This window comes from Electrophorus electricus, chromosome 3 (assembly GCF_013358815.1).
Source record: "Electrophorus electricus isolate fEleEle1 chromosome 3, fEleEle1.pri, whole genome shotgun sequence".
In the NCBI taxonomy this organism is placed as follows: Eukaryota; Metazoa; Chordata; class Actinopteri; order Gymnotiformes; family Gymnotidae; genus Electrophorus; species Electrophorus electricus.
The window spans coordinates 26,732,372-26,745,000 of NC_049537.1; the positions used below are offsets into that span (position 1 = coordinate 26,732,372).

A 12,629-nucleotide genomic window follows, 5' to 3' on the forward strand; every position below is an offset into this window, starting at 1 on the left:
TTGCTAAATACAAATACAAATACAAATTAGACCCTTAAATGATAAATTACTAGCAAAAGATTTCCATTAGAAGATGCCAAGGCTGGAGAGGCACATCATGTCTCTGTTGGCCATACAGTGACTGACTTGCAGAGTTAATGGCAATCCTGTGCTAGCATAAAAAGCCCCTTGGGTTATTGTGTCTGAGCACTACGAACACATCTATTTTTACTTTCCCTTCTTCTGTGTTGGTGTCTTGGGGAAATTGCTCCTTTCAAGAATATAAAGCATGTTTGAGAAATAACCCTCATGATTATGTGATGGCTGAAGAAAAAAGCTGAGGACATGCAAATTAGCAATATGAGGTGCACATTGCTGCAGTATTTATACACAGCTCTAGACTGCCAGTCTGCTACTCGCTAATGTTGTTGAAGATGCAAAAATTAGCCTTCAGTAGAGTAGAGCCTTCAAATATGCTTCTCTGAAAAGACTGAATGTGTGTACATGAACTCTGCTATTCCATTTTATCAGTGAGATCATATACAGTTCTGTTTGGAGGAATTTAGGGATTTCATTAGTTAGAAGCCTCCATTTATTAATTTGGAAAACTACTTTTTTTTTTTTTTAAAGCTGCCCTCTGCCTTCATCTTAAACAAAGCTTTGACTTCATCAATAAATACAGAACAGGGTCTTGGGATCTGTAAATAAAATACTGTTGCAGGGTTTTGTTTAAAGAGTTCGGAATCTTAAAAAAAAAAAAACCTGTTTTCATGGTGCAGAGGCTGTAAAGTGATGTTTTTGTTTTGTTTGAGGAGCCATTGTTCTAGTGTGTGGGTGTACCTGAAAAAGAGCATTCTGTTTTTCTCTCACCATAAGCCAGGAACACTAAAATATCTTTCCCCTCACACCACCCTCACTCACAATGGTCCAGACATTTCCGATGGTTGCTTTAGAGCTTATATTTAGACTTTGGTAACTTCTATCCTATCATATCTGTATCTTACACAATGGTCCTCTTGCAAGAACACTTTTCACATTCTTTTCTTAAATTTCTTAGTGTCATAAAATCAATTTGTACAACTGTGATCATCAGATTCACCAAATTGTTGTTAATGAATCTTAAAATGGCTGTTTGTACAAGAGCATACATTAAATAGAATTATGAATCTGGATATTTAAATGCATTAAAGGCTAAGTGCCCTACCATATTTGTCTGAAAAAAATTGGTATTTACAGATAATAATATAATAAACTTGTTTCCAAAGATCAGTAAACAAAAATGTATCACATCATTAGATGAATTAAGAGCTGGCAAAACCAAGCAATGAGCAACATTACTCAAGTTATTAATGCTGTACCTTAACGTTCATAAATAAAATATGCTTTCATATGAAATCAGATTAAAAAAAAAAGGCTTTCCAAACAAGGTGGTTGTGACTAAAATAGGAGGAGGTCAGGAAGAAAGACACACAAGAGAATATTTGTCATGACAGGTGAAGTTGCACTTTTAGCCATTTTAACAGACGATGTCCCTGGACAGTGACTGTCAGTGTTGAGAGTTACATGATGTAAGAAAATTGAAAAAGGCTAATTTGTCACTATCTATAAAGTCAGTGGGCATTGTGAGCATGGTCTCACTGTAGCCTCTGAGGCCTTAGCCGATCAGATGGATGGCTAATACTGAGATGTAGATTGACATGGCAGAATGCTGAATATAATCACAAACATATATAATGTTCATTTTTATATTCAAATTAATTATTTTTTGCTTTGGATTGTTTTTTTCTTAGGGGAAAAGCTGTTCATAACTTGTGTGAAAGGTCTTGACTACCAGTGAATTTCGTTTGTGCCTAATGGAAAATTCTGTATACAGGCAAGTTGGTGTACGTGGCAAGTCCTCTAAAACCACTTGTATGAGGAATGTGTTTGACCCACCAACTGGCTGTGTTCTCCTTTTCAGAAGATCTGTATTTCCTCATATTTGGCAAGGGACGATTTGTGATGACAAGAGCAACTCCAGATACCCATAGCTTCTTGTCCTCTCCTTCTCTGACATGAAAGCAGTTAGATCAAAGTGACTATAGGCATGTGGAGCTATAGCATTCCTCAAACTAGAATTATTCATAGGAGAACACTCTCAAGAAGATAGCTTCTTAAATGCACTAGTCTACACCCATTCTGCTTCTCACAATATGAAGTCTGTTTTAGATTCTGTGTGGATATGAATGAAGGGCCATTTATCTTATAGTCTCTCGCAAATTATTGTATCATTCCGATCTTACAGAGACTCTATGATGTGTACTTTTGTGTTTTATGTCAGGAGACTCAGCAGCTCTTTATCCGCCATACTGGCTGTTTCTCTGTTTACCAGGGCCTCAGCAGCCTGTTCAGCTCGCTGAAGGTGGTGCGCCTGCTACGTCTGGGCCGCGTGGCTCGCAAACTGGACCACTATTTGGAGTATGGAGCTGCCGTCCTCGTCCTGCTCGTCTGTGTCTTTGGCTTGGTGGCTCATTGGCTGGCCTGCATCTGGTACAGCATCGGCGATTACGAGGTCATTGATGAAGCCACCAACACCATCAAGACAGACAGCTGGCTCTACCAGCTGGCTACCAGCATCGGCAGACCATACCGGTACAATGCCAGTGGTTCAGGCCAATGGGAAGGGGGTCCCAGCAAGGACACACTCTACATCTCCTCACTCTACTTCACCATGACCAGCCTCACCACCATCGGCTTCGGCAACATCGCCCCTACCACGGATGGGGAGAAGATCTTCTCTGTGGCCATGATGATGGTGGGCTGTAAGTGTTCTTCAGTACTTTGTTTTACTGCTTTTATGCTCTGTCCAGACTTAGGAAGACAATACTGGTAAAAGTAGAGAATTCATGGGTGAGTGAATGGTTCTTCAAAAACAGTAAATATTCGCAATGGTACAGCAAAGTCAAAGTCCCATAAAGTGTAAAGGCATGTGCAGTTTTTACAGCTCACACTGTAACACCAATCCTAGCTCTCAGCATCCTAGTTCCAGCTCCCCAGTATATCTTCTTGGAGGGTCTGAGCAGTCTAAGGGCCTTGAAATAGTTCTGCCTCGGCTTCAGGGTTTTCTGTAACATCAGCCCTTCTGATCCCTGCACAGTCCTTAAGCCACACTGGCTATAACTGTCCAACAGGCCATGACTAAATTGTGCAAGAAGTGTTTAGGTTGGAATGGTAAGAGACAGCAGCTCCAGCGGGCTCACACCTGGTTGGCTGAGTGAGGGAGTGGGGAACTCATTGGAGCCCACATGGCTGAAACAGGGCTAAAACAGGGCTAAAACAGGGCAAAGCTGGTGGCTGATAAGGTTACCTTCAGATAGGCTGGGCTCAGGCTGGCTAACACTGCTTTGGTTGAGTGCTGATTTCAGAAGAAGCAGAGTGTAGTGGCTGGAGTGAGGTAGGGCAGGATCCAACAACTCTTGTTGTTGAAGAGGCCTTAGACCAGGCTGAATTCATATTATTCACATTATTTATATTATTATTAATTTTATTCATATAAATTCAAATATTCAAAGTATTATTTTAAATACAGTTGTAATCAATTTGTCAGAGCATTAGCCAGCATTTTTTAAAAATCATGGCTAAACAAACATGCCTTTTCTATGATTTTTATGTTTGGCTAGTTCTACGGAGTTCGAGTACAGAAAGGACTGTTGGTTATCTCTGCGGGTTGGTTTTTTTATGTTAAAGGTTTAAGGTTTATTAGCGTGACTTTGAAGAGAAACAATGAGTAGTGCTATTACTTTTTTCAATAAGTAATGCATAATAAGAAAATAAGAAAACCTATTATTCTATTTATTAATTTTTATTAATTAGACCAACCTTAGTTGGAAATAAAGCCTTATATAACCTGTGCTGGTTTAAACTTTGGCAGTGTACATTGTTAGGAGTGATTTGATTGAAATAGTTGAATGGAGGTATGCCAGGAGATTATGATAATTTGACATGCTTAATCAGGTAGAACCATGCTCTTATGTGGAAGATCAGATCATGATTTACTTCAGGTTTAGTGTAAAGTGTTTGGATTGGCTGTCAATCCAACCACTCATCATTGATGAGCCATAAGATGAACCTATTTGTGTTAATCGTAAATCTGTGCACACTATATGGGGGATTTGTAAGTCAATGACTGGTACCATTGTGATTGAAAAGAGGTGAAAAATTGGAGTTGAATTCATCACAAAGGTAAGACATTGCACTAATCTCTGCCCTGCTTTTCTGTAATAGGGCTATGATAGCTCTCTGCCCTCTATCTGTCTTTTTCTCTGAGTCTGTTTTCCTTGAAAGTGCTTTTTATTCCATAAGTGTGAGGTCTGCAGGGTTCAGTGTGTGTACACATGCAAACGTGCCTGTGTTTAAATAGAAGTGCTACTGGGTTCAATGAGACCCTTCTTAAGGTAATTAATAAACCATGCACATACATTACAGAACCAAGTCCACATCTTACTGTGACCACACACACTGCATAGTCAAGGTGTGTGGAACATATTAACCATAGGAGGACCCTCAGGCAGGACCCAGCATGTCCCTTGGGGGGGGGGCAGAACTCCCTTACAGCACAATGGCAGACCAGAACTGAATTATATTTTAATGCTAGCCAGTGAATCAGGAGGATGGCGTGTCTTGAATATGGAAAGCTGTGCTCTGGTTCTCTGAGGGGCTACTTTTGAGTGACCACTTCCTTTCTGCTCCAACCACTGTTGTACACATCCCTGCCCTGGTCCACAGCACCAGAGCTGCCAGTGAAGACCAAGAGTTGTTTAGGTGCCATTAGGATAGTCTTTTAGGCTGACTACTGTGCAGTCAATGCCTTCTGCCACAGGTTCTTTTCACAGAACCTGCCTCTAGCTATGATTCAGTCCTCTCTCTGGAGATGAGGTTGTAAGAGAAGACATTCACTTGGCTACAATGAACCTATAATTAACAGGAAGTAGAGGTCCATGTTTTGAAGAAGCACATCACATACTGGTATCACAACCCGTTACAGACACATATACCAGTACAACCTCAGCGTGTCAACAACAGAACACATGCAGCTGCTCATCTCTCTTTGGTTTCACAAAGTGCTTTGGCTGATATCTTTAAAAGATACCACTCCCCCCCCATAAAGGAAGCTATATGCAGGAATAGTTATGCTATTAGCTGTATGCTATTAGCTTGGCCAAATAATATAGCTAATATTGGGGAATGCTCATCTGCATATATTAGTTCAAAAGCCAAGCTATCTTTTTAGTGCAGTCAGTAACCATTCATGGCTAGATGGTTTGTCTGATATCGCTTCTGTGGGTGTAAGATGGTGTCAGGTGCCGTTACCTGAAAATACATGTGTTCTGTTACTCAAACCCCCTCCCCCCTCCACAGTCTTGGAAATTTGTTAAGTATATTTCACATCACTGATCCACATGGTGGAACATTGTGCAAGTCCTTATGCAGATTCTTGCTGTTGTTCTGTTTTTTTTTTGTTTTTTTGTTTTTTTTAACCTTCCATCTTTCTTTAGATTCTTTTCATCCCTTTTCATTCTTATTTACCTTTATGTTCTCTCTGGGTGACCCTCCCTCAGTCAGAACCGACTTTTTATGCACCATCCCCCATCTCAATCCTATTCTCCTCCCTCCCTTTCCTATTCCACCGAGTTAAGCTGTATTCCTACTGATTGGGCCTCGCCGCTACAGCCTGGACCGTAACTGTAGTGTTGAAAGTGCCCATCAAGCCATCCCCACTGTCTCTCTGTTTCTACTGCTTCCTACAAGAGTGCCCTGCAGGCTGACCAATGGCCAGCAACAGGGGATGTGATTGGCTATGAGCTACACTTCTGATTACCATAATTGGACACTGTAGTTGTGCTTAAGAGTTAGGTAGAAAAAAAGGATGGGTTGTTTAAAACTGGAGAGCTAAAAGTTATTGGAGTAATGAGTGGAATGATACTTTATTTTATGTGTCAGAGTGAATTTTTATTATCCAAGCAGTTGCTTTGGAGCGCATGTGATGTCTTTTGCTGTTTGCCCCTCTCAGTCAATAACTTGGTGGTGTTCATAAATAACAGGGAGAAGGGGCTTGTTAATTTGGTGCAGTACGGTGATGCAGTCCCTGTTTGTCCAGGGATTGATCTGCTGAGAGGAGCAGGGCATATTTGACTAATTACAGACCTCGCTCCACCTCTCCAGATGAGCTTGTTAACATCACTACCACTGCATTTAGATTAGGCCATGTGATGTAGGCTTAAGCCTCCAGGAGGACATTTTGTCTCACCTTCATGTCAGGCCGGAATCCTGTAGCTCCAGATGGACCAGACCTGGGATCAAACAGATCTAAAAAAAGCATAAACGCTCATGTGCTGTTCTTACAGGTAGACAAAGCCTTTCTAGAACACAGAAATAAGAACATTTAGATAACAATACAGCATAATCACACCTCTTGCTGCATAATTACCCAAGTGTTCTTCCTATTCTTCACATTTGATGATCATATGTTCTTACCTGCCAAGGAATTTGGGGTTTACACCTACACTAAAACCTTATCTGGCCACAATGTTGCTGTCATCAGCAGTAAAAAAAATTCCCATTTTATCTCAGGCCAGGTGTGGAAAGTAGATGGCACATATTATGCAATGTATCATTATATTCCCCGACTTCAAGTGGGTGGTAGAATTTGACTGTCAGAGGATTAAGAACCAGGGAGTCTACTGATCCCATGTATATAGTAGTATAACTAGGACATGCACACTGGTTATAAGTGATGGGCAGATCAACCCTCAAGTCTAAATTTGAAACAGAGACATTAAAAATAGTCAAGTTTCATACCTACCGCCAATATGGTCATATTTTTAGATTAGGAAAGCATGCATGTGTGATATTTTGCCTACCTTACACAGCCATATTTTGGCTCATGAACTGAAAATTAAAATCTAATTTCATGCATTGGCTAGATAAAGTCTAATGCTGTAGGACAAATTGCAGAACCTAAGATAATGCACATTGAACCCAGTGATAGACCCCTACTCACATATATTCTTTACTCAGTTTTTTACTCTTTGCAGGTGTTACTTTTTAAGCTTTTAGTGCTTCTGTTGATCTCAGCACTTGTTGTTGCAAAAGGCATTCAGTTAAACCTAAAAAATGAACAAAGCAATAAGATTTTACATTAGTGCAGTACTGTTACAGTATACTTGGGCCATTAATTAAAATGTAATATAGCTAGTAGGATATGTAACAATGCTCTTTCCTTATATAATAGAAAACATTGCATCAGTGTGCATAGAGTAATTATACACTGCTACTCAATATTTACATTGTAAGTAATTATATAATTATACTCCAACAGAGGTGGTTTAATGTCAAATGTTAACAAAAATTATTTTTGTATAAATCCATGTACATGCACAATGAGTGTTCCAGTATGCCTCTTGACTGAGAGTGTCTTTGAGTAAACTAGAGAGATCTGTGCAAGGTCAGTTTGATGATTTCAAGTAGCTTGGTGTAACAGCCCAAGTGCTGCAGGGCGCAGAGCAGGATGTTTATTGACTTACAACGCAGACAACGATGGCACTCACACATAACATGAACGACGAACATGAATACACATAAACAATGACCAACAATGATGCACACACCAACAGGGATTTAAATCCATACAGACACACAACACTAAACCCTGTGCAGGTGTGTGCTATCAAGGAAGGTTATAAACAAGACAACGTGAATTCCACTGCACGTGGTGGGCTGTACCACGTGACCAGTGGCAAGGGGAGCATTGCGTGACACTTGGTGTGTAAATAAGTTCTCAAGTCTTTTGCTTTATAGTAGGATCATTTCTGTATTTGACAGGCATGTTTACCCTCAATAATTATTCAGATCCAAGTTTTTACAATTACAATTACAAATTTCAATTACAGAAGTACTTTCTACACTTGAAGAAACAGTAGGGAACTGACAAATTTGTATCTACAGTATAGGCACATTGCACTGATAGACTGTGTAAAAGTGTGATTGGGTCTTTGGTGGATTTGTTCTTATCTTCCCTACTTTATTATGCAGTTTTCAGTACTCTGCAAGCGTGTCATGTTTTGGTCTGTTTTTCACTATTCCAAGCAAATCTCACATCTGTCAGTGGACAGTTGAAGACTTTGACTCTGTGTCCAAAGACATTTTTAAATGTACTGTAATACAATTCTGGCATTGTTCAAACAGAGTCCAGCATTCTTTTCTGGGGTGAATAGAGTCACTCTTTTAGCTGGGAGTACATGGAATCACTCTTTAGCTGGGAGTGACTGGGATCACTATTTTATCAGCCAGTATGTGGGATCACTCTTTAGCTGGGAATCAATGGGATCACTATCTTAGCTGGGAGTGACTGGGATCACTATTTTATCAGCCAGTATGTGGGATCACTCTTTAGCTGGGAATCAATAGGATCACTATCTTAGCTGGGAGTGATTTGACTCTCTTGACTTTGCATCCGTTGGGACGTTGCAGCCTATTATCTAACCTGACATACACATTTGCCTGCTGTCTGGGAAAAATTGCTGTGCTTCGATTTCCCCTTTGCTCCTGTTTCCTCTGGAGCGGCTCCCTGCTGTGTCCACAGAGGCCAGGGTCACTGGACTGCAGGAGTGCAAATCAGCCAGTAGCAACCAGGAGAAGTTCTCTGGGGGACAGAAGGCTCCAGAGATGCTGGGTCAGGGGATCCTTAGCCTCGAGGGCCATGTGCTGCACTGAGGCTCTTGCATCGATCTGCACTGTGCTGCGGAGTGACACTTCATGGGCTTTCTGAAGAGAGGAGGTTTGATTGGGGAATTACGGAGAGGGGGATGAAGCCTGAATCTTACTAGAGCAAAAAGGAAAGGGAGAGAGAGTGCAAAGCACTGCTCAGTGTGCTCTCGGCTCCACAGGGGACTTGGTATAAATAAATGATACAGCTCATTGCTCCATTATAACAGGAGTCTATTTAAATTATAGCCTCACATCAGGAGCTTTTCTGTACCTTGAATATTGTAATATCTAATATCATAATACTAATTCATACCCAACTAAATATTTTTTGCAAGCATATACACTACATAGAGCAATGTGACTTAATTTTCTCTGTGCAAACTTCCCAAAAGCACAATCAGAGCAGCCCAGTGAGCTCAAGCTTACACAGGTACAAAAGCCTGACTGAAGAAGCTTTAGTATTTCTCCCATTGCTTTGCTGTTAGGTTGATTGATCTAGTAGAATGGTTCTTTCAGAGGTTGTATAGCCTAATCTATGTTCAAAGGTCGAAACAGAGCCGTGTGATTAACTCTAATGACCATGCTTCTCCCACTTAAGTGCATTACAATGACTCATAATCCATTGACACATGACAACATCTCTGACTAACTACATAGAGACAATGTAGTCTGTAAATTGATCCCAGCATCTTTAAACCACTATACAACAACAATAACAAACCAAGCTTTGTACTATATTTTGTTGTTGCTCTATTCTTGGGTTTTGTTTACACTGTACATACAAGGTATTAACTTAGCTGCTCATTTGAAATATTTACTGTTTCAGTATTATTTTCATTATCATACAAACAATAGCTTTCTGACAGATTATAAGCATCAGCACCGGTCATATACTGATTTTATTGAAGTGAAAAAAAAGCAAACTTCTCAACCCCAGCCAATTGTACAATGGACTGTCTCCTTTTTTGTCTTTCTGCCAATAAAGTGTTGTTACTTAAAAGTGAGACTGGGTCCAGGGGGAGATGAGCACAGGAAAAAAGGCACAGAAGGACATGTGCAAAGAATCCCATGCCAGTAGAGAGAAGAGAAACTGAGCCATAAATGCCTGCAGGCTGTGTTGTAATTACTGTACTCAGGGATATTAGAGCAGACCTTTTCTGGAACAGAATGGACAGTCTCAGTCTCCTTCACTGGGCTGTATTCACAATAAGCAACAATAACCTTCGGGAGACTGGAGACAACTGTGGAATAAAGTTACATTAGCGTTGTCATGAGCCATTCAAAGCAACGTAAGGGAGCAGCTAGTTTCCATGGGTGAAGTTGTAAAGTACAAAGTTTAAGAGGTGTATTACATTTACAGATAAAGTACTTCACTAAGGGGTGAAATGGTGATAGGGGTGGTATAAATGTGAATGGGTATCAGCCCAAAGAGACATTTGTCCTCTGATCTGTAATAAAAATCTTTAATAGGTGTGCTGGACATTCCTATTATGATCAACACCTCCCTAGGTGTAGATTAACCAGCTGACTATGCCTTACTGACCCAGCACCGCCATTGCAGAACCAGTTGGGGGCGCAGGGGCTCACAAAGATTAAGGTTACACTTAAATTAAAACACATCTGGAGACAGCATGTGAGTCTAACTGCAGAGCCAAGGTGCACTTATATGTGTATGAATGTGTATTTATGTGACAAGAATGCATGTTTAACATGCTTTGTAGTGAAGCAAACACACAGTGACCCCACACAAAAGTTGTCTCTTTAAGGGAATCTCTCAGAGGGACTGCATTCTCTGTTCGTAAGAAATACTGCTGACTCTAGTTTGGTTGCCAGCAATGTAGTTTTTGTACTGCTTTGGTGTTGCACTACTCTCTCTCTGCTTCTGGATGAAGTTTGTGAGGGGTAGCACCTGAAGGATTATCCTTTCATGTTTTGTCTTGGCTCAATTAAATAAAAGTGATTGGTTTTTATAAAAGATTACCCATGCAGAAAAGCTAACACCAAATAGTGATGTTACCCTTAACTCATGTTACCTCATACTGTGTTATGTGTTAGTCAAACCCTTCAGAAACAAGTCATAACCAAAACATAATATATGGTCAACTGTTGAGATAAATAGAGAAAGCAGACAAGCTGGCACTGGACTTAGAGCACATGAGAAGATAGGTATTCTCATGTCACTGCATTCAGTGCTCCCAGTTAAAGAAAGGTCTGCATTTGCTCAGGGTTAGAGTGTGATCTCAATGCCCTCACAGTAGCCATTTAAGAGGATGCATGATAACCTTGTGGGTTTACTTTGCCCTGTTCCACAAGGAACAGCAGCACTTTTACTTTTACCTGCTTAATGCTAATTTATCTGGGCTCTTATCCTCTCCGAGCCATGCTATAGCCACAGCTGCAAAAGCTAGAGAATATCAACTCACAGTCGATCAGCATTTGGCCTGTGTGAATGTTGAGCGTTACCTTTAAACACTTCACTGCTACCTTTATTGACTGATGTCTGGAGGTCTGTTTGTCTGGCATATCCCATCAGGGCTTATTTAAACTATGGTACGTTATAGTTACACTGGACCTTTCTAGTTATTACATGCTGAGAGTCCTGTACCCTTTACAGAGTCCTGTGAGCTTTTTTCCTGAAGACCCAAAAAATTTATTCAGAAGTGACATACACTGTGTACACAATTATTTTTCAAGTTGTATTTTTGAGCATTCATTTTATTACAACTACAGTGCACTCGATCAATCCAAAATGTTAATAAACCTCAAACCCATATATTTATATATATACTTAAAAGTGAGGTTTTGGCTTTCTTAGCAGAATATCTATGTGTGCATTATTATTGGTCAACTATTAGTGTGCAGAATTATTATGCAACTAATTGAAAAACAAACATTTTCCTATCTCACTTGTTTATTTTCATCTGTTAAAGTGAGAATAATAAACAAACAACTCAAAATTTACAAATAAACATTTCTGACAAAAAAAAAAAAAAAAAAGAAAGAAATCAGTGACCAGTATAGCCCCCCTTCTTTTCAATAACAGTCATAAGTCTTCAATTCATGGAGTCTGTCAGTTTCTTAATCTGTTGATGATCAAGTTTTTGTGCAGCAGCAACCACAGCCTCCCAGACACTGTTCAGAGAGCTGCACTGTTTTCCTTCACCTGTACATCTCCCATTTAAGAAGGGCCCACAAGTTCTCAGTAGAGTTTAGGTCAGGTGAGGAAGGGGGCCATGCTATTATTCTTTCATCTTTAAGGCCTTCACTGGCTAGCCACGCAGTGGAGTAGTTTGATGCATGAGATGGAGCATTGTCCTGCATAAAAGTCATGGTTTTCTTGAAAGTTGCAGACTTTTTCCTGTACCACTGCTTGAAGAAAGTGTCTTCTGAAAACTGGCAGTAGGTTTGGGAGTTGATTTTGATTCCATCTTCAACCTGAAAGGATCCAACTAACTCATCTTTAATAATACCATCCCATAGCAGTACCCCACCTCCACCTTGCTGGCATCTCATCAGTCCATAAAACCTTTGAAAAATCTGTCTTCAAATATTTCTTGGCCCAGTCTTGACGTTTCACCTTATGTGTCTTGTTCAGTGGTGATCGTGTTTCAGCCTCCTGTACCATGGCCATGTCTCTGAGTACTGAACATCTTGTACTTATGGGGACTCCAGGTAGGTTGCAGTTCTGGAACATAACAGCACTGGAGGATAATGGGTTCCTGGTCGCGTCAAATTTGCTTCTTCTCAAATGTTTAGCAGTTAATTTATATCTTTTTTTCTCAACATGTTTCTTGCGACCCCGTTGACTATTTGCAACAAAACGTTTGATGGTTCTGTGATCACTGTGATGACTTTTCAGAGTCAGTCACTCTTTTTTGCCTCATTTTACTGGAGGAGAAGAAGCT

The 12,629-nt window shown here is 40.2% G+C and overlaps 1 protein-coding gene across 2 annotated transcripts in view; it reads left to right on the forward strand.

Moving 5' to 3' along the window:
• The window catches only part of kcnh5a (potassium voltage-gated channel, subfamily H (eag-related), member 5a), a 63,781-nt gene that overhangs the window by 21,717 nt on the left and 29,435 nt on the right, over positions 1–12,629 (forward strand). For both annotated transcript variants that reach the window (XM_027002962.2, XM_027002965.2), the window contains one exon: positions 2,351–2,780. In XM_027002962.2, the coding sequence (XP_026858763.2) occupies positions 2,351–2,780 (430 nt within the window). The remainder of the gene's footprint in view (positions 1–2,350; positions 2,781–12,629) is intronic.